Consider the following 20,543-nt stretch of genomic DNA (forward strand, 5'->3'; position numbering starts at 1 on the left):
CGATCGCCACCATGGCGGACTACGACGAAGCCTACGAGGAGGAGTTTTACGATGATGCGGACGAGGGCATCACCTCCGAAGATTGCTGGACCGTGATCTCTTCGTTTTTTGACTCGAAGGGTCTTGTGTCTCAGCAGCTAGACTCATTCGACGAGTTCATTTCTTCGACAATGCAGGAACTTGTGGAGGAACAGGGACAGGTCGTTCTCGATCAAACTCTCCCCCTCAACGAAGACGATATCGACCCCGTCGTTGTGCGCCGATATGAGCTCAAATTCGGAACTGTCATGCTTTCGCGACCATCAGTCACAGAAGGCGATGGTGCGACCACGATCATGCTGCCGCAAGAAGCGCGTCTCCGAAACCTCACCTACGCTTCCCCTCTCTACCTCGGCGTAACAAAGAGGGTTATGGAAGGTCGCGAGCGATCATCCAATCCCGATGACGATGATGCGAATGAAGGCGAAGGCGATCAGAAGAACCGCGGCACATACCTCCAGTGGGAGCAGAAGCACTTGGAGGGTGGTGGAAAGGAAGAGACGGTTTTCATAGGAAAGATGCCCATCATGCTCAAGTCCAAGTACTGTATCTTGAAGGATCTGAACGAGGCGTCTCTTTACGCCTGGAATGAATGCCCCTACGACTCTGGTGGTTACTTCGTTATCAACGGCAGTGAAAAGGTGTTGATTGCACAGGAGCGCAGTGCTGGAAACATCGTCCAGGTCTTCAAGAAGGCCCCTCCCAGTCCCACGCCCTACGTTGCTGAAATTCGAAGTGCCGTCGAAAAGGGCTCGCGATTGCTTTCTCAGCTTTCTCTGAAGCTCTTCGCCAAAGGAGACAGTGCCAAGGGTGGATTTGGTCCGACGATTCGCTCGACTCTCCCATACGTTCGCGCTGATATCCCGATCGTCGTCGTTTTCCGTGCGCTGGGCGTCGTGTCCGACGAGGATATTCTGAACCACATTTGTTACGATCGCAATGATACTCAGATGCTGGAGATGCTCAAGCCTTGTATCGAGGAAGGCTTCGTCATTCAGGACCGTGAAGTGGCCCTTGACTTCATTGCTAAGCGTGGCTCATCACAATCAAACCTGAACCACGATCGGCGTGTAAAATATGCCCGGGATATCATGCAGAAGGAATTGCTGCCTCACATTTCGCAAAGCGAGGGCAGTGAAACCCGCAAGGCATTCTTCCTGGGATACATGGTGCACCGCCTTCTCCAGTGTGCTCTGGGTCGTACCGATGTCGATGATCGTGATCACTTCGGAAAGAAGCGTCTTGACTTGGCTGGACCCCTTCTGGCCAATCTTTTCCGTGTTCTTTTCACCCGAGTGACCCGTGACCTTCAGCGCTACGTGCAGCGCAGCGTCGAGACCAACCGTGAGATTTATCTTAACATTGGTCTCAAGGCGGCTACACTCTCCGGTGGTCTGAAGTATGCTCTTGCCACTGGAAACTGGGGTGAGCAGAAGAAGGCCGCCAGTGCAAAGGCTGGTGTGTCCCAGGTGCTGAGTCGTTACACTTTCGCCTCTTCATTGTCCCATTTGCGACGTACCAACACACCCATTGGCAGAGATGGAAAGATCGCCAAGCCACGTCAACTACACAATACCCATTGGGGTTTAGTCTGCCCAGCTGAGACACCTGAAGGTCAAGCTTGTGGTCTTGTCAAGAACCTGGCACTCATGTGCTACATCACTGTTGGTACGCCGAGTGAGCCCATCATTGATTTCATGATTCAGCGAAACATGGAAGTGCTCGAGGAGTTTGAACCTCAAGTCACGCCAAATGCCACCAAGGTGTTTGTCAACGGTGTTTGGGTTGGTATTCACAGAGACCCTTCGCATCTTGTGGCTACCATGCAGAACCTTCGTCGACGAAACATGATCTCGCACGAAGTCAGTTTGATTCGTGACATTCGTGAGCGTGAATTCAAGATTTTCACCGACACAGGTCGTGTGTGCCGTCCCTTGTTTGTTATTGACAACGATCCCAAGAGCGAGAACTCTGGCGGATTGATTCTCAACAAAGAGCACATTCGCAAGCTTGAGCAAGATAAGGACCTGCCGACCGATATGGATCCAGAAGAACGTCGCGAGGCTTACTTTGGATGGGATGGTCTGGTTCGCTCTGGTGCAGTTGAATATGTCGATGCCGAAGAAGAGGAGACCATCATGATTGTCATGACACCCGAAGATCTCGAGATTTCTCGGCAACTCCAGGCTGGTTACGCCCTTCCCGAGGACGAGACCAATGACCCCAACAAGCGTGTTCGCTCGATTCTCAGTCAGCGTGCCCACACCTGGACCCATTGTGAGATTCACCCGAGTATGATCTTGGGTGTTTGCGCCAGTATCATTCCTTTCCCCGATCACAACCAGTCTCCTCGTAACACATACCAGTCTGCTATGGGCAAGCAAGCCATGGGTGTGTTCTTGACGAACTTTGCACAGCGTATGGAGACCATGGCGAACATTCTCTACTACCCTCAGAAGCCCCTGGCCACTACTCGTTCCATGGAGTTCCTGCGTTTCCGTGAATTGCCCGCCGGTCAGAACGCTATCGTTGCCATTGCCACCTACTCTGGATACAATCAGGAAGATTCCGTCATTATGAACCAGAGCAGCATCGACCGTGGTTTGTTCCGCAGTCTGTTCTACCGAACATACACGGATACCGAGAAGATGGTCGGACTTTCGGTGGTTGAGCGCTTCGAGAAGCCCATGCGGACTGACACCATTGGTATGCGCAAGGGTACTTATGACAAGTTGGATGACGATGGAATCGTTGCTCCAGGTGTGCGTGTTTCTGGAGAAGATATCATTATTGGAAAGACTGCACCCTTGGCCCCTGATGCTGAAGAGCTCGGCCAGCGTACCAAGGCACACACCAAGATCGACGTGTCTACACCACTCCGAAGCACTGAGAACGGTATTGTCGACCAGGTGTTGATCTCGACTGGTAACGATGATCTCAAGTTCGTCAAGGTCCGCATGCGTACCACCAAGATCCCCCAGATTGGTGACAAGTTCGCCTCTCGTCACGGTCAGAAGGGAACTATTGGTATCACTTACCGCCAGGAGGACATGCCCTTCACTCGTGAAGGTGTGGTTCCCGATCTGATTATCAACCCCCACGCCATTCCTTCTCGAATGACCATTGCCCATTTGATCGAGTGTCAATTGTCCAAGGTCTCGGCTTTACGTGGTTTCGAGGGTGACGCTACTCCTTTCACCGATGTCACTGTCGACTCGGTTTCCCGTCTGTTGCGTGAGCACGGCTATCAGTCTCGTGGATTCGAGGTTATGTACAACGGACACACCGGTCGCAAGATGGTTGCCCAGGTCTTCCTTGGACCAACTTACTACCAGCGTCTCCGCCATATGGTCGACGACAAGATCCACGCCCGTGCCCGTGGTCCTACTCAGATTCTGACCCGCCAGCCTGTCGAGGGTCGTGCTCGTGATGGTGGTCTCCGTTTTGGAGAGATGGAGCGCGATTGTATGATCGCCCACGGTGCCAGTGCATTCTTGAAGGAGCGTCTGTTCGATGTGTCGGATCCGTTCCGTGTTCACATTTGTGACGACTGTGGTCTGATGACTCCTGTCGCGTAAGTTCCTCCCTCTTTGATATCTGTTTATACATACTGACTCCTTGTAGCAAACTCAAGAAGGGTCTCTTCGAATGTCGCCTGTGCAACAACAAGCACCGCATCTCGCAAGTGCACATTCCCTACGCCGCCAAGCTTCTGTTCCAAGAGCTGGCCTCCATGAACATTGCCGCCCGGATGTTTACCAACAGGTCCGGGGTGTCGGTGCGGTAATTCTGGGGTTTCTTATCTGTATTTTAATGATCTGCGAAAAATGCGCATATTCTGGCCTGTTTCTGCGGCGTCTGGGGGGTTCGCATTTGAAACTTAGTTCTTCGGCCATACATAGTTGAATCACATCGTGCACATCTGTCAGTATATCAATTTGTACTCTGTAGTCTACATAATCATAGACTCCGTCCATTCCATTTTGTGTCTGACCTACCCTGATAATCCTGAACTATACACCCATCCCATATACACATCACCTAACCTCCTCCCTCTTAATCAAAGCAATACCATCCTCTTCCTGCTTAACATGAATCCCACTCATCTCCTCAACAGTCGGCTTCCTAGCCCAAACCCTCCTCCTAAAATTCGTCAGCAATCAATCCAACAATCCCATAAGAATAAGAAAAGATAAAACCCACGTATGCTGAAACATATGCAAATGAGGATCCTTCAACTCCTTCCTCGCCTTAGCAACAAGAACCTGCACTTCCTCTTTAGTCCAAGGCTTCGGAAGCCCCCATTTAGTAAGAATAAACATAGCCCACCCCTCCATCCCAGTAGCCCAATGATGATAATGCAACCGACCCGCCTCTTTGAGTGTAGCATCACGCGCCCACGGCCCGATAGGACATCGATAGCTCTTTTCATGGATATCTACGAACCCGGCCTTTTCGAGCCCGGATCGCATTGTGCGCACTGTGTCTAGCGGGTGATTCCAGTTCTCTGCTGCGTCTAGTACTCGCTCGCTGAAATTCGGTGTGTATGCGTTTGGCGGGAGGCTGTTGTCGCTGCAGCTTATTCTGGGGTCCATTTCTAGGTGTTCAATCCAGGAGCCGGGTTTTAGGTTGCTTTTGCTTTTGTTAGGGCTTGGACGGGGAGGGAATGGGGTTAATGGCAGGGGTAGGTGGTGCGCTTACTCGTAACAATGCTTGTATACGATATCCCATTCATCCGGTGTGAACGAGCCTAGCATGTGTCGTAGGTGGATCAGATCGAATGGGTCGCGCCAGGTCCATTCTTGGAGGATGTCGTCTACTTCCATTATGCAGTTTGGGGGGAACCAGTCTCCTGGTGGGGGAAAGAGGTCTACGCCTCGGACGATTGCTGTATTTGTTAGCTTTGATGTCATATTGGAGTTTGAAGACTTACTCTCTGGGAATAGATCTGCTGTGTCGCTGCTGTTTGTTAGTTTGGATACATGTATCATGGATGATGGGAATGCGTACACGGCCCAACTCCCTCGGCCTGTTCCTATGTCTAGGATGTGCTGAATTGGTGAGCTTTGGTTTTTTTTTGTGAAGGTTGATAGATACATACCTTGGGATTTTCAACCGGTGCATAAAAAAGCGGATTTTTCCTGTGCGAGTCTAGGATTATCGCGATGAGATGCCTGTCGGGGTCAGCTTTGGTCTCCAGTATAGCGAGTAGACAGACCCTGCCTCTAGACTCTCCCACTGCTGTTCATCTGATGGAAACCTATAAAATAGGTTAAATTTATTCAATGACCTTGCTGCATGGTATATACCAGGATCTTCCCTCCTTGACAACTTGGTAGCTATGCGTAGTTAGCGGGTGCCCCTGGATTGATATCACAGCCCATACCGTCTCCCATTTTCGAAGACCCCGCGATAGATGGTTGATGCGAGGGAGGTTGTTTCTCTAATGGATCAGATCAGATCAAATATATCCTCAGTCGGTGGAGATATCTCACGATTCAAAATCCCCTGGTTTATACGGCCGAGTGTCATAACAGTCGGTATCCTGGCATTGTTAGTCCGGGAGGCGCACGCGGCCTTTGCGGCTTACTTACGACCTCGAGTATGTCCGACATGTTGTATTGGATTGGCTGAAGTCAAATTTATATTAAAGTGCGAAAGATACGCACATTCTCGTGGGCGGATCCCCTGAAACTAAGCTTGAACTCTGTTAAGAGTTTTCTTTGTTCACATCCACTCAACAACGCGATGTCCACTTGACATGAGGCTTGTTGGCCTATCTAGGATCTGTAGGCATCGGGTGATAATCCGAGTCCAATCTTTTTTTTTGGCGGAAATACGTCCCACTTAAGTGTGTTCTACTATGCGGTATACTTTGTCCGCTATAAAGTACGGGATGTATGATCTGTGCGATGTCATATGTTCTTTGTGTTTGTGTTTGTGCTTGTACTTGTACTTGTACTTGTACTTGTGCTATGTAATATGTACGAATATGTAATAAGTGCTATGACATGCCCTCCATGCCCCAAGGCTTCTAAGACCTGCATGCGCCGTCACTCCGTCAGCCCACTTCCGCCTTCTGACTGGCTTTCGACTTCCCGTCTCTGGTCTCGGCACATTCCTACAAGTTGAGAATTCAGAATTGAAAATTGTGAGGGTGGGAACTGAATTATCCGAGATGAACGAGTATGGGATATCGAGTGTGTGTCCAGGTATTCTGCCTGCCTGTCTGCCTGTCTGTTTGGTGACTGCGCAACCACCACCACCGCCATCAACAACAACCAACCAACAACCAACAACCAACGACTAACACAGAGATATACTGCGCAACAGTCTCGACTCTTAATAGCCTCTTCTTTCCTTGGTTGAGGCTGACTTGTCTTCACAAAACTCTCCCCTCACTTGGTCTGACTCCAGCGCGAAATCATGGCCCATCATTGGCCACCGCCACGAGGGTATCTCATCACTGCGCACCACCGCATTGAACCAACCAACTTCGCCAAATAACCGCCCAGTCGAGTCTGTACGACAATTCTGCAGGCTCTGTGGTCAACTTGACTTAAAAGATGCCATAGCCACCCTAGGCGGATTTCTTTCTTCTTTCCTTCAGCGAGCGTTTGTTGTGTTAGTGCTGCATATTCGATCGATCCTGGCACTGGTTGCCCGATCTTTTTTCTTTCTTTCTATACTATCTTAATTCTTCTTTCAACTTTACTCAAACGAGCTGTGCTCTTTGAGATTCTGCCTTGCTTCGGATCTTTCGACTTTTATACACAGGATTACAGCTTGTCGCCGGTCGACCAGTTCTACTTCCTCAGTTTCTATTACAACAAACCAACTTAATTAATCTCGCTCGATTATCTTCATTTCGTGGACCGGTTCCCGAAAGAGTCTTTATCAGCACAACGAACTCTGGTAGTCTCGTTGTCCCAACTATACGATACTCTTTCACCTCTACGATTTATTCAAGTTACTACATTTGTTCATTATGGCCGCCGTTCAACTCAAGTTCTCCCTCCGGACCTCGTCCAACGTCAAGACCGTCCACCTCGTCGGCTCCTGGGACAACTACCAGCGCCAAATTCCCCTCTCCGCAGAGGAGAAGCCCGGCGCCTGGGTCGGCAAGTTCCGCTTCCAGACCTCAATGCTGCAACTCGGAGGCCGCTACTGGTACTACTACATCATGGACGGCTACCACGTCTCGCACGACCCAGCTGTCGAGCACACCGTCGAGCCAACCACCGGCCGCAAGCTCAACATCCTCGACGTTCCCGGCGGCAAGTCTACCAGCTCCAGCACCCGCAAGCCCCGCGCCAGCGTCGCCACCGGCCGTGCCCTGTCCCCCTCGCGCATCCACCACCCCAAGCCCTCCAAGCCCTACGCTTCCCGCCAACTCCGCGAGGCTGACTTCGCACCCACCGTCGACGACTTGACCCGCCGCTTTGCCGGCTCTCGTCTGTCCGATGAGTACTCCTATTCCAACTCGCCTCCCAGCTCTGCCGGCTCCAGTTTGTCTTCCCGCTCGTCTGGATCGACTTCGCCATCGTCGCTCTCGTCTATGAGTGACCCGCCTGTGCAGTGCCGCTGTGAGCGCTACGGCATTACCCGCAAGGGTGACCGTGTCAAGCTTGACTGCGGTGGTTCCCGCTGCGGCTATCTCACCGAGTCTTCCGATGATTCTTGCTCCGAGTCTGAGTATGAAAGTGATGAGGAGTACTGCCGTGCTCGCAACGCTGCTCGTCGCCAGGGTATTGTTGTTCGTCGGTAAATTGCTACCTTGGGGTCTGGATATGGTTTTTGACTGAGATCTGGATCTTGTGTTGATCTGTCTGCGCTTGACTATAAGGTCATTGCGTTTTGATTTTTGGAAATATGAAAAAGAAAAAAAAAGCCCGTAACCGCGGGTGAACCGGTTTCACGCCGCGGTTGGGCGGGGATGATAATTGTGAGATGCGAAGAGGTGAGGAGAAGTGAAGAAGAGAAGAAGAAGATATCGACGTACTCCTACATCGATATACCGACAACACCACCTGGATCTGATCCAGCAAAAGTGGACGCCGACAAACTTATCTTGAACCGGTCAAGATACCGCAACCCGGCACAAGCTATAAGATCCGACAATATTCGCATGGACATGAACATGGATATCAATTCCAGAGTTTATATCCATCCAGCGAAGCATGAATCGGCATCTCAACGTCAATACAACCAAGGAAATCACATATCTTGATGTGATGCGCCTGTTTCTCGGCGCGAGCTTTGGTTTAGATAGATCTTACTCGAGATGCCATGAATTACGAGATATGATCTGCAATTCTTTCATATGCGTAAAAGTAGCTTAGTACATTGTATTTTGTAAAATGTAGATGGTAGCTCTTAAATTAGTTGGCTCTCTATGTAGGGACTATGGACATCTTTGGTATATAACAGGGGTCTTGTCTCCTGTCAAGCCCTCAGCTTTATATTATCTGGGAGGCTATTCCCAGGAGAGCCTTCTAAGTTAAGTAAGAGAATTTCGACACAGGGCCATAGGATACATACACCGGTGGCCTTGAGGTAGCTCAAGATAGTGTCGAGAAAACATCAATGCCCTTAGCGGTCTTGCGAGATAGCTGACGGGCCTGATAAAGTCATTGCAGTCAACCCCTGAAAGAGAGTGTGCTGCTAGAACACGTGTGACACAATTGCCGAAGACGTCTGACCTCGGAGGAGGTCTTGTGAGATTCCAACCTCATATCACATCCCCACAGAACCGATAATGAATGACAAATGGAACCCAAGCAGCTCAATATCCTTTTGGCCATCAAACGACGGTCTTTCAACGCGAGACACGGCCGAAAAAAGATGATTGAAAACTGGCTGACGATACCACAAGGCTGCTGATAGCATAAGATAGCTCTACTCTCTAAGCATCGGTACACGAGAGGTAAGCGAATGGCGGCTCGGTGATAAACCTGGATTACTCACGGTGTCTCTGGCGCAGTAGATATGAAAGGGACGTCCTTTGCACTTCGAATAAACCTAGTGTGATTGAGTCTTGATCGGATATCTTCGCTACAAGGGAGCTGGACCAATTTCGAGCGCATCATCTTTCCGTACTCGTTTTGTGAGGCGATTTTGGCTCTCATCCTGAAGACGAGGCATCTATTTTTTGATATTAGAAATATGAAATAGAGAGAAAGCAACGAAGAGGGGGAAAGGAAAGAGATTCATAATAGAGCATATTATATCTGATCAAGAATCACATATATACTTAATGGATGACTATATAAAGAAGAAGGAAAAGAAGGGGGCGAGAAGGTCAAATGAGGGAGGGGTATTTATGAATAGACATCACTTTACAGTGACAAGCGACAATTGAAGTTTGTTTGTCTTTGGCAGAGTATGAATGAAGTTAAGGAATGTATCTTTGACTGCTTAGTGAATGTGTATCGTTTCAGCCATTCACATTCCATGATTATTCATGTAGTTCGCAGTAGACTGTAACACGAAAAGAATAGCATTAGCAGAGCTTATCTGGTTTAGCTCCAGCATCAAATTTAATCCAAGTAATATTGATAGCTATTGAAAGGCACATATATGCCGGTAAAGTATAGGAAATATCTAATTGAAGGCTGTTGTTTGAGGTCCTTTCCCAATAATTGTCTCCAAGAAATCGAATCCCTCCCTTTGCAACCACCAGGTCTTCGAGCCAACCTTCATGAGCATCGCAAAAGTATGTTCCTCCCCAGGGACCTCGGTCATGCCACACTGTACACCAGCTTCCTTCAATCGTCCGTACAATTCACGACTAAGCCCAATAGGAACCATTGTATCTGCAAGGCCATGGACGATCCACGTAGGAGGGAACTCAGCACTAACATTCTTCACCGGGTCAATCCGGTCCATTCCTGGGTCTGTAGTTCTGCTTTCTGGGTAGATAGCGTCCATAACAGTTCCATTGGCAATCTGAGTGAAAGCGAAGGCGTCGCGTGGTCGGGAGAAATTGGGACCTTTGCTTCCTCCAGCTTCGGATTGGCCTTCTAAGGAGACAGAGCTGTCTGTTGGTACTGGGATTTCCTGATATACTTGAGAGAGGAATGCTGGGTCCATGTTTGGAGGGAGTTTTGCGGCGACGTGGGGAAGAGGTGTTTTCCAGAATGGGTCTGTGAAGTGGACTGCGCCATAGAGAGATAGAATCGCTTTGACTGATTTCGAAACATTGAACCCCTGGGGTCTCAGTTAGCGCCGGTGTTTCTTTTGATGGAATGTATGTATAAAGTGACATACCAGCCCCAGAGCTAGAGTTCCACCAGATGATGTGCCGAATGTAGCGATGTTGTCAAGATCGGCGCTGTATGCTTCATGACTAGAAAGCTCTTTGTCCAGATGCCCGTCATGGATCCAAGTCAACAAGTCGCGTATATCTTGCATTGGTCCTTCGAGGATATTCACTCCCGGACATAGCCTGTGGTTTGGAACTAGCACGATCCAGCCACGTTCGAGGCAGTCTTGCACCTGAGGAAGGGAGACCATGCGTGAATGGCCGAGCATAAAGGCACCGCCATGAATGTCAATTACTGCTTTATGTTTAGTGATGGTACTTATGTTGGGGTTGACGTGGTACTCACACACAGGGTATTTCTGTGGTGACGACGAGGATGTGGGCGGGATGTATACATCTGTGGTGATTTTGCTGCCATTGACCTCTTTGTAGATAACAGTTAAGGGATTATCGAGAGACATGATGTTTGCGTGAAGAACAAATGCCTGACGCGCGGTTCTTATGCAGTGCGGGGACGGAAATCCCAAAACTGGGGATCTCGGCTTTTCCGAATCACCTCGGATAGCTCCATCGCTTATACACGCTCTTTTTATTGTTTCGCTAGTTGTTGATTTTTCGAACGGCCTAAGTCTTCGAGACCCAAGCCTTTAATGCGCTTCAGAGAGTATTTTGCATTTATCCTAGAATATATAATGTCGACTATATATACGTTTGGTTTCTCTCAGTAGGATCTTTGATGTCGTCTTTATACATCCTTAGGTTTGCAATTTTCTGCCTTATTATCGGCTTCCTTCACAATCATTTTGAAGGCTACCTTACCCTACATCGAGCTAGAGTCCTCTACAAGTGCCTCGTCTATTGGGCTAGTATTGGTAATCGTTCAAAACACTCATATACGAACATGTACGTACACTGAGTATCGTGACAGAACTTGAAACTCCACGAAGCATATAATGTTAATCAGTAGTATTATGTTACCATAAGAGGAAAGGGTGGACTGTAGGGAACTGCTGAAGAATGTGTCTAAATTGCAGCTATGAGCCAAATCCGTCGCATATTACGTGGGCTATGAAAACGCACTATTGAAAGTTAGATACATTTCAAGTAGCTTCAAGCCTACCATCTGTGAAGAAACCAAGCGGCAGTATATGTGAGGCTCGAAGGTAACTTTAGAAGCGTGGTCCAAAGCGGGCCTAACGGTCACGTTCAAGAGTAGCACCAACGATGCAGGTATTATGCTTTCCTACGGTTGGAGTAGGCGCGAATTGCAAGAGAAGAGATATATAACAGTAATTGTCATGTAGCACATGGGATATAGAAACTCCAACTCAATGCAACGTAGAACAATACAAAATGGAGAATGAAGGCCCGGGCTAAGAGTTTAGCGGAAAAACTGATAGGAGATGTGTGCTAGATAGATATAACAATCATCCTCGAAAGTAGCAAAGTACAAACTGTGTATAATTAGTGATAGAGGGGGCATAATCGGGCTCAGCTATCTCAAAAGTCCCGTGGAGTGTGATTTATCCCACTGCAGATTCAATTAGGAAATTGACCAAAATACGGGCGACTTGTCAGGTAATTTGAGCAGACATGTGATCCACAAGCCCGAAAGGCTTAAACAGCGAATCTGTCACTCGAATGTGGGACACTGTGTTCATGTTTCGCCAGGCTATCTGCATCTAACTCGCTTGATTCCTCGAGGTCCGTTTGTGCAAGACCAGCAAAGGAGAACCACACCGCACATCCTTGGATCGAGTGACCCATCTCATGTGACTTTGCAGAGCTGTCTACTCATTGTTCCCAAGTCCAATTGCTGCCCGGAATCTAAGTCATTTCTTCTTTGACTCTACTCTCTCAAGGTTCGCCAAGCCTTTGAGCCGCAATTTGTTTCTACAAGCTCCACCTCTACTTATTACCTGCTTTCACCTTCCTTCTTCCTCTCCCTTTCAACCACCAGATAGCCTCACCCAACTCAACCTTCCCGAAATCCCGACAACCGCGTGTCATTTATAATCACCTCTGCACATCATAATGCCGGACGTGTTCAACAAACTCCCTGAGACCCCTCCCCCAGATGAGGGCCTTGCATTCACTGATTTTCCCGATTTTCTTCATGGAATTCCTTCCTGCCCAGGTCAGCAGCTTGCTAGGTAGAAAAACAGAATCACCCGTGAGCTCTACTCAAACTGCGGTCTCATCGTCCACTAGCAGTCGAACCTCGAGTGGCAGTCCCTCGTCTTTCACAAATTTCCCCTCCGCCACATCTGTGAATATACATGAGCCAAGACGCTCTCAAGATTCCCAAATACATGCAGCTTACGCTTCCTCGGCCAGAGACGGACATCGGGTCTTGACCAGCTGTGACAGCAACCAAAACATCGGCGAGTGCTTTATTCACCAAGATGGGTTCATTAACGAAGCAAGCCGGGTCGGAGGACCATACATTTGCTCCCTGTCCCATGACAGGGTGGAGGCTCTTCGAGTTGTCAACACAATGGGAGCATGTGAGGCCGAGGATAACGGTTTTGATGCCTTTGCCACTGTCCTTGAACTCCACTTCTACGAATCCACATGTGCCGTAAGCTAAAAATTCATCGTGAGGCGCGATGCTATTGTCTGAGCCCAAGGTCGTTACCGAACCGTGAGTGAGACGACCAGTGCTGATTGAGGGCTGGAAGTTCCCAATAGCGCGCACTGATTTGCCGCAGGTGACATGAATCTTTGTATGGCAAAAGCCCTGACTATGGAGGAAACTGCGGATAAGCGCCTTGGTTGTATCGGTATTCGGGGAGGACGGGTCGAGGGCCATACCGACTATGGTATGGCTATTTTCCGGCGATGAACCTCTTCTGAAGCATCCCAGACTTGCAACAAAGGTTATGCCAATTGAATACAGGATATCAAATTGCAGTCTGTCCCAACAGGGAATAATCGGATTATTTGTGACCACCGGAAAAAGCCCTGCGGGAGCTGGATGAGTTCATGGCATCGTGCTGGCTATTGAAAATATAGGGTGACTAGCAAAGGAAGTCATTAGGAGGGATGTCCAAAAGGTGAGAGCAACGACCCAAAAAAGGACTTGGAAAAAGAAACGAAAAAAGAACTGAAAAAAGAGCTAAAAAACGAGCCGAAAGAAGAGCTGAAAGAAGAGGGAAGGGGAGACGTGCAGCAAGAGTGAAGAGTCCTTATAGCAAAACCTGAGGATGGACGTGTTGCAAGACTCAAATATTGAATTGGTTGTTTGTTCGCAAGGCTATGGTCAGTTTTGAAAACGCTGTTGACAACATTGCTTCTGTCAACAACACGCCAAGCAGATTGAGTGATATTTACCTTCCTTTGCTTACGTGGTCTATGTCACTTCTTGAGACCTACAACCTACCTTGTAATCTTTCATGAGGTCTTTCATGAGGGCTTCTCTAGGGACTTTTCTAGGGTCCTTTTTAAGGTCCGTGTGAATACTTTTCATTTGGTCCCTAGCTCTACAAAGGCTATGCTTGATTAGCGTTCAGATGTCAAGCTCGAACTTTTAAAGATCCGCTGTAAATTACCAGAGAAATATAATAAAGAGCAAGCGTTCTGATAAAGTATTTCATTCGCGTGGAAACTTGTACGTTTTCGATGTCATTGTACATTCTTTCTAGATGCTCGTTATACTGTGAAGTTGGTTCAATGCATCTATCGGAGATACAACTAGATATTCGACTAATGGAAATACGAAGAGCTGAAGGATCTACGAAAAAGCACCACGAAACTCTATTTTCATAACGATCTAGAACATCGATCTGTTTAAATAGTTCGAATGCTGTGCAAATATTGTGTATAAAGCTAGATTCCCATAATTTCATCATCGCTATAATGTTAGTTGCCTGGATTATCGAAGACATTTTTGTATTCTCCAGCATTGCCAATGTATAGACTTTGACGTCTAGCCCTAAAGCACGGGGTCGCGGGATGCCGATCTTTTCCGTAGATGACTCATTTCTGAGTCAGCAACGATCGACTACGGCCAATTTGTCCCCTGCGATAGACATTATCGACGCGATCGAACCCCAAGCATTTTATTGTTCATCAAAGACTCGACTGGACAATTATTTAACAGGCTCCGGGGTAAAATTAAACCTCGTTGACGCTCGCCCGACACCTCCAGCACCGAGGCACCGGCCAAACCCAACTCGTCCTGCGACCGCGTCGAAAATGGCACATGGCGCGGAGGACTGCGCAACCGTCCTGGAGCAGTTTGTCCACGATGTGGCGAACCTTCCGGCTGAAATCAACCATTTGATGGAAGAGATCCAGGCCAAGGACAAGGTCATGCAGGAATGTCGCGCCACTATCAACTCGCGCGACGGCAGCATCCAGAAATTCATTAAGATGAACGGCAGTCTGGCGCCGAACCCGAAGGAGGAGCAATACGGAAAGACTATTCTGGAAAACATAGACCAATCTTTCGAACTACAGACCGAGAAGATCCAGCTCAGTGAGAAGGCATGCGTTCTGCTCGATCGCCAAATTAAACGGCTGGACGTGCGCATTCGTGACCTGGTCAACGAGGGCCTCCTCATCAACGACCCTCCTCTCCCATCTCTGTTCGACTCGAAGAACAAATACCGCAATCCGCCCAAGGTCTTCTTCCCTGATTCTACACCCTCCGAAACCCCCGCCTACTCCACACCTCTCAATCCGACCTCTGGAAATGCGAATCCTATTCTAGCTGCTGCCCAGCGCCTTAATCAGTCCACAGCACCCCGCACTCCAGGATCTATCACCCTACCAGGCCAAACCGCAGTGCGCAGCTCGGCACCAGCTACACCAGCCGCTGCAGTCGTCCACCTCCAGCAACGACAGCGCGAGTCCTCCGCCGGAGCAGTGGATAGCAAGCGCCGCAGACTCAACCCAGTCCTCAACACCCTCCCTGTCGCTTCATCAAACCTTCGCCAGTCATCCCTTGGTCCTGGAACGCCGAAGCCCGGCACGCCTGCAGGTAGCCGTGCAGGCAGCGCCGGCCCACGTTCCAGTGTCGGCATCAAGAAGGCACTGACCAAAAAGGTCGCGCCACACCACCAAGTCAAGAAGCTGAAATCCCACCATGGCAAGCCTCTCAAACGTTCTTCCAGTGCAAGTGGTCGCATCAAGACGTCTAAGAAGTCTCCTAATGGCGAGGGCGATGAGGATGATGATTCTATGCTCAGCAGTGCGGATACCTCCGACTCCGATAATGATGCCGCAGGAGACGAGGATATGGATGATGATGACGAGGATGAAGGAAATGAGGACTCCAAGGTCTACTGTACCTGCCGCACGGTCAGCCATGGGGATATGGTCGCTTGTGATAATGATGATTGTCCCTACGAGTGGTTCCACTGGAAGTGTGTTGGGCTTACTCGTGAGCCTGTTGGGACTTGGTACTGTGATGAGTGCCGGCGCACCCTCGGCAAGTAATTTACTCTATTCTGCTTCGTTTTCTATGATTTGCATGACGGTTGATATACCCATGGCGTTTGAGGGAATTTTGTGGTGTTAGGCAGGCCGGGGGTGACCTGTCTCGGAATTCATACCTGCTACCTTTGTGCTACTTGAATTTTACCAATGTCTTATGATATGTTGAACAGAACCAAATTTGTATTCGTCTAATATGACAAATCTGGCTTTTATCCTGTGGCCCCCATCCCGTCCCCAAGTGATGGGACCAAGAAGAAATCCTTCGCAAGATTCCTCCCGTATGTCCAAGCAATAAGCAACAAGCCTCCAATCCAGGGAAAGCAAGTGCCTAACCAAACCAAGTCGAAAACGCCATCGCTATATGCACACATATCCCCGTTTTTTCTTTTCTTACATGCAAACGTGTTGGCACACAGGAACATTGAGTGCACCGAAATCAGAAATTCGTGGTTGATACCCACTTAGAAACCGAGCCCGTTGCTCAGCCAGGGGTCGAAGTACTCGCATGTCTCCGGGCTGACTGCACCACCGGGAGAGCAGAGTCGGAAGACAGGGCACTGGCCGCAGGGTGCTTCGGTCATGCCGTTCTTCACTAGGTGCTTGTTCACAACGGCGAGGTCGTCGCCTTCGGTGGGTGGCTTGCGCTTTTGGTTGGCCTGTATGACGCTGGGGCTTTGTAGGGATCGGTAGAATTCGCCTGCTCCGAGGGATACGAGCTTGTTGTCGTAGCAAAGCATCTCCATCAATTGGACGACACTCTCCTCTCCCAGGCGAACAGGTGTGATGCCACTGCTGTTCACAGCGCTGGTGATCATCTCCACGTTCGGGTACCCCTTGTAGCCGTGCGGGTAGGGGAGGTAAGTCTTTTCGTCGGACTTGACGTCAGCCTTACCAGAGGCGGTTTTGATGCGCTTGTTTCGGCCGCTCTCTGAGGCTGGCACTTCGTACCAACTCATTTTGCTGACTGTAAATTCAATGAAACCGGCGACCGTGTTGATGAAATTGGCATCTAGCACACCGTCTGTAAACCATGCTCCGCCTGTGACCTCCTCGCTTGGAGCGAGGCCGGCCAGCATGTACATCTTCCGGCTGGGGTATTTGACATTGTGCAGAGATTTGATGTAGTTCTTTCCTTCGAGGGATTTCAAACAGCGGTCCAGGATTGACTTGTGCAAGTTTGTGCGGCTTCCGATGTGTCGGACCCAGATGCCTGTTCGTCCTGTCGAGTGGATGACATTGTAGACCATGGCCTCGTCGGGTGTCAAGTTGCGGAGTCTAAAGAGAAGTCGGGTTAGTCGATGTCCATGAGCCGGTGTAATACCATGTAATGCCTACTTCTCAGCGTCCTCGCGGTCAATCAGTCTCCAAGTCAATTTTCCATCTTTCTGAAGGAGTCTGAAAAGATTTTGATCGACCAAGCTCTGGGCGCATTGCAACAGTAATGCGACATCATTTTTGGGAATGATTTTGAGATTGAGGAAATCGTTCTGGTAGAAGAGGTGGTCCGGGTCGAACTCGTTCACGCAAGCATCGTAAAGCTTGGAGGCAAGCTCGGCCACTTGGGACCCCGCGGAGGCCATTTTTGAAGGTGCGGAGAGATCAGGGAAAGTCGAAATTCATGCGAAAGGGCTGGGATCTCATATTCAAGGGCGCATAGTTGGTTAGAGCAGCATGGTCAAAATTGAGTCATGAATGAATCACGAGCGATGTTTTTTTGGACTTTTTCGCAGCGGGGAATGACTTTGGCCCGAAATGGTTTAGCCCCGATAGCTTCAGTGTCAGCGTGATGGCCTGAATTGTCAGGCTGTGACGACCTTGGAAATTTCGAGAAGCTGCGGGCGACAAAGCTCACCAACATTCAGTTCTGGTCTTGCTCCATTGACCATTTCACTTCATTTTCATATATCAAACTCTCATAATGGCTGACGCTTTGAAGGCAGAGGGCAACAAGGCCTTCTCTGCTAAGGACTATCCTACTGCTATGTACGAGCTGTACCCCACCTTTGTGACTCCGTGAACAAAGACTGATAGATCGCAGTGAGAAATTCACCGAGGCTCTTGCCATCGAGCCCCAGAACCACATCCTCTTCTCCAACCGCTCCGCTGTCTACTCCGCTCAGAACGAATACCAGAAGGCTTTGGAGGATGCCGAGAAGGCCATTGAGATCAAGCCCGACTGGTCCAAGGGTCACGCCCGTAAGGGAGCTGCCTACCGTGGTCTTGGAGACCTTTGTATGTGAATTCGAACATTATATACGGTGACGTTGCTAACCGATGGCAGTGGCCGCATACGATGCCTACGGTGAGGCTCTGAAGATCGAGCCTGGTAACGCACAGGCCAAGTCCGGTCTCGATGCGACTCAGCGTGCTATCAACGCTGAGGCTACCGCCGACGGTGTTACTGGTGACCCAACCGGTGGTCTCGGTGGCATGTTCAACGACCCCCAGCTCTTCCAGAAGCTCGCCAACAACCCCAAGACTGCTTCCCTACTCGGCGACTCCGAGTTCATGGCCAAGCTCCAGAAGATCCAGAAGGACCCCAACAGTGTTGGCGAAGAGATCCGGGACCCTCGTTTCCTCCAGGTTATGAGCGTGCTGCTCGGTATTGACATGAACTTCGGTGGTGCCCCCGAGGGAGCCGACTCTCCCATGCCCGATGCTAAGCCCAGCACCTCCCAGCCCAAGAAGGAGCCTACCCCCGAGCCCGAGCCCCAGGATGAGGAGGCTATTGCCAAGAAGAAGGCCCAGGAGGCGGGTGATGCTGAGAAGAAGATCGGTAACGACTTCTACAAGAAGAAGCAGCTCGATGAGGCCATTGAGCACTACACCAAGGCCTGGGAGCTGAACAAAGACATCACTTACTTGAACAACATTGGTGCCGCTAAGTTCGAGAAGGCCGACTACCAGGGCACAATCGAGACCTGCCAGAAGGCTATTGAGGAGGGCCGTGACCTCCGTGCTGACTTCAAGCTGATGGCCAAGGCTTACACCCGTATTGGCACAGCCTACGAGAAGATGAATGATCTCACCCAGGCCATTGAGTTCTACAACAAGTCCCTCATGGAGCACCGCACTCCCGATGCCCTGACCAAGCTACGCAACGCCGAGAAGACCAAGGCCACTTCCGAGAAGAACGCCTACGTTGACCCCGCCGAGGCTGAGAAGGCTCGCGAGCTCGGCCAGCAGAAGTTCTCCGAGGGTGACTGGCCCGGTGCCGTCGATGCCTTCACTGAGATGGCCAAGCGTGCACCCAATGACCCCCGTGCTTACTCCAACCGTGCTGCCGCTCTCATCAAGCTCATGGCTTTCCCCGGTGCCGTGCAGGACTGTGACGAGGCTATCAGACGTGACCCCAAGTTCATCAAGGCCTACATGCGCAAGGGTGCTGCCCTCATCGCCATGAAGGAGTACAACCGCGCTTTGGACACTTTCACTGAGGCCTCCGAGAAGGACGATGGTACTCACGCCCGTGAGATTGAGCAGCAGCAGCAGAAGTGCCTGGACGCTCAGTTCAGCGCTCGCGCTGGTGAGACCGAGGAGCAGACCATGGCTCGTATCCAGAACGACCCCGAGGTATGTTCCCCTTGACATATTCCGCCTGATTCCACCTTCAACTTATACTAACATATTTTCTAGATCATGTCCATCCTCCAGGACCCCGTTATGCAGAGCATTCTCCAGCAGGCCAAGAGCGACCCTGCCGCACTCCAGGAGCACATGAAGAACTCCCAGGTGCGGATGGGTATCCAAAAGCTGATGGCTGCTGGTGTTATTCGCATGGGACGGTAAATCCGGCCTGAGGATTGAAGTGTTGGAAACGATTGCCACGAAATATTTGCCATCATAGTTTATTCCATGTTCCATGTTGCTAAAATTCGATGACATACTTAGCATTCTATATTTTTTTTAACCATGCCACGGGGATGTATAAAGCGAATCAGTAGTAACACTCGTAGTATATAAACAGCAGGAAGTGTCAATATCGAACATTGAACATTGACCTGTCTGCAGTGACCAATGTGGCCGGGTGTACACTGTGCAACAAAATATCAAACACATATTTAGTGTAGCGTCTTGGCCGTGTAAAGTTGGAATTGGATCCGGGCAGACGATCAAAATATGCCTCCCCAATCCCGGCACTACAGCCAATTCTCACATGCGATCTTCATACTACCCTCAGTACGGAGTAGAGTTTCAGTAGATCTCAGACAGTTCGCCGATCCAACCCCGAAGAAAATACCGCGAGAAAAAAAGCGCCACATATAAGTGGGCGAGTGGAGATGCACAAAGAATCAGATTTCACCGAACACCTTATCTAGCCAATCGCAACAAGAGAGATACAATTCCCAGACACAGACTACAGCAAGCTACACATGCACGGCATACGACTAACAGAAAAAGGCGAAGAACGGGAGAGAAAAAAGGCAGAGCCGATGTGGCACAACCCCTGCAGTGGGAATAACCTCTGCATCAAGACCCCAGCGTGAAAGAGCCCAGGTCCAGCCCAAAGAACACTTTTCGGCGCGGGACGGGGGACGGGCAGAGGGGATGTGATAGATCGAATCATGCAGCTGCAGTGCGTGCAGTACGCTCTCCCTCGGCAGAGCACAATTGCAGGGAATTGGGTGTTGGTCAACACCGCTGGTTTAGCATATACTGTACAATGTTCTGTCACAGCGCTGCATTGTGATCCAGTATCCAATTGAGTAGTTTAAACCGAGAGTGTAGCGGGGAGAGTCGAACCTGCCACAGCGGATCACCGAATCGGGGTTAGATCGGAGTATAGCCTGTGATGTGC

General features: G+C 49.8%; 8 protein-coding genes across 8 annotated transcripts; 4 read left to right on the forward strand and 4 right to left on the reverse strand.

Moving 5' to 3' along the window:
- Window positions 1–11: 11 nt before the first annotated feature.
- Window positions 12–3,826, forward strand: N7508_003819 (DNA-directed RNA polymerase II subunit RPB2; the record flags this gene model as incomplete). The annotated part of the gene is made up of 2 exons (XM_058461885.1): window positions 12–3,613; window positions 3,664–3,826. The coding sequence occupies 2 exons, from the start codon at window positions 12–14 to the stop codon at window positions 3,824–3,826; spliced, it is 3,765 nt and encodes a 1,254-aa protein (XP_058322462.1).
- A 250-nt stretch (window positions 3,827–4,076) lies between these two features.
- On the reverse strand, window positions 4,077–5,654 carry N7508_003820 (uncharacterized protein; the record flags this gene model as incomplete). Its single annotated transcript, XM_058461886.1, has 9 exons — window positions 4,077–4,182; window positions 4,243–4,671; window positions 4,741–4,927; window positions 4,973–5,001; window positions 5,050–5,090; window positions 5,141–5,213; window positions 5,258–5,299; window positions 5,349–5,482; window positions 5,634–5,654. 9 exons carry the CDS (start codon window positions 5,652–5,654, stop codon window positions 4,077–4,079), a joined length of 1,062 nt encoding a protein of 353 aa, XP_058322463.1.
- A 1,373-nt stretch (window positions 5,655–7,027) lies between these two features.
- esdC (GTP-binding protein EsdC) lies at window positions 7,028–7,807 on the forward strand (the record flags this gene model as incomplete). The annotated part of the gene is made up of 1 exon (XM_058461887.1): window positions 7,028–7,807. The coding sequence occupies one exon, from the start codon at window positions 7,028–7,030 to the stop codon at window positions 7,805–7,807; it is 780 nt and encodes a 259-aa protein (XP_058322464.1).
- A 1,835-nt stretch (window positions 7,808–9,642) lies between these two features.
- On the reverse strand, window positions 9,643–10,764 carry N7508_003822 (uncharacterized protein; the record flags this gene model as incomplete). Its single annotated transcript, XM_058461888.1, has 3 exons — window positions 9,643–10,248; window positions 10,309–10,598; window positions 10,650–10,764. 3 exons carry the CDS (start codon window positions 10,762–10,764, stop codon window positions 9,643–9,645), a joined length of 1,011 nt encoding a protein of 336 aa, XP_058322465.1.
- Window positions 10,765–12,417: 1,653 nt separating this feature from the next.
- N7508_003823 (uncharacterized protein) lies at window positions 12,418–13,115 on the reverse strand (the record flags this gene model as incomplete). Its single annotated transcript, XM_058461889.1, has 2 exons — window positions 12,418–12,432; window positions 12,627–13,115. The coding sequence occupies 2 exons, from the start codon at window positions 13,113–13,115 to the stop codon at window positions 12,418–12,420; spliced, it is 504 nt and encodes a 167-aa protein (XP_058322466.1).
- A 1,385-nt stretch (window positions 13,116–14,500) lies between these two features.
- On the forward strand, window positions 14,501–15,745 carry N7508_003824 (putative PHD finger domain protein; the record flags this gene model as incomplete). Its single annotated transcript, XM_058461890.1, has 1 exon — window positions 14,501–15,745. One exon carries the CDS (start codon window positions 14,501–14,503, stop codon window positions 15,743–15,745), a length of 1,245 nt encoding a protein of 414 aa, XP_058322467.1.
- A 461-nt stretch (window positions 15,746–16,206) lies between these two features.
- N7508_003825 (RPC34 RNA polymerase subunit family protein) lies at window positions 16,207–17,325 on the reverse strand (the record flags this gene model as incomplete). Its single annotated transcript, XM_058461891.1, has 2 exons — window positions 16,207–17,020; window positions 17,081–17,325. The coding sequence occupies 2 exons, from the start codon at window positions 17,323–17,325 to the stop codon at window positions 16,207–16,209; spliced, it is 1,059 nt and encodes a 352-aa protein (XP_058322468.1).
- A 327-nt stretch (window positions 17,326–17,652) lies between these two features.
- Window positions 17,653–19,553, forward strand: sti1 (Hsp90 cochaperone STI1). Its single transcript, XM_058461892.1, has 4 exons — window positions 17,653–17,728; window positions 17,784–17,977; window positions 18,027–19,318; window positions 19,382–19,553. The coding sequence occupies exons 1-4, from the start codon at window positions 17,664–17,666 to the stop codon at window positions 19,532–19,534; spliced, it is 1,704 nt and encodes a 567-aa protein (XP_058322469.1). The 5' UTR covers window positions 17,653–17,663; the 3' UTR covers window positions 19,535–19,553.
- The last annotated feature ends 990 nt before the right edge of the window (window positions 19,554–20,543 follow it).

Source organism: Penicillium antarcticum, assembly GCF_028974205.1.
Source record: "Penicillium antarcticum strain IBT 31339 chromosome Unknown utg000003l_segment0_segment0, whole genome shotgun sequence".
NCBI lineage: Eukaryota > Fungi > Ascomycota > Eurotiomycetes > Eurotiales > Aspergillaceae > Penicillium > Penicillium antarcticum.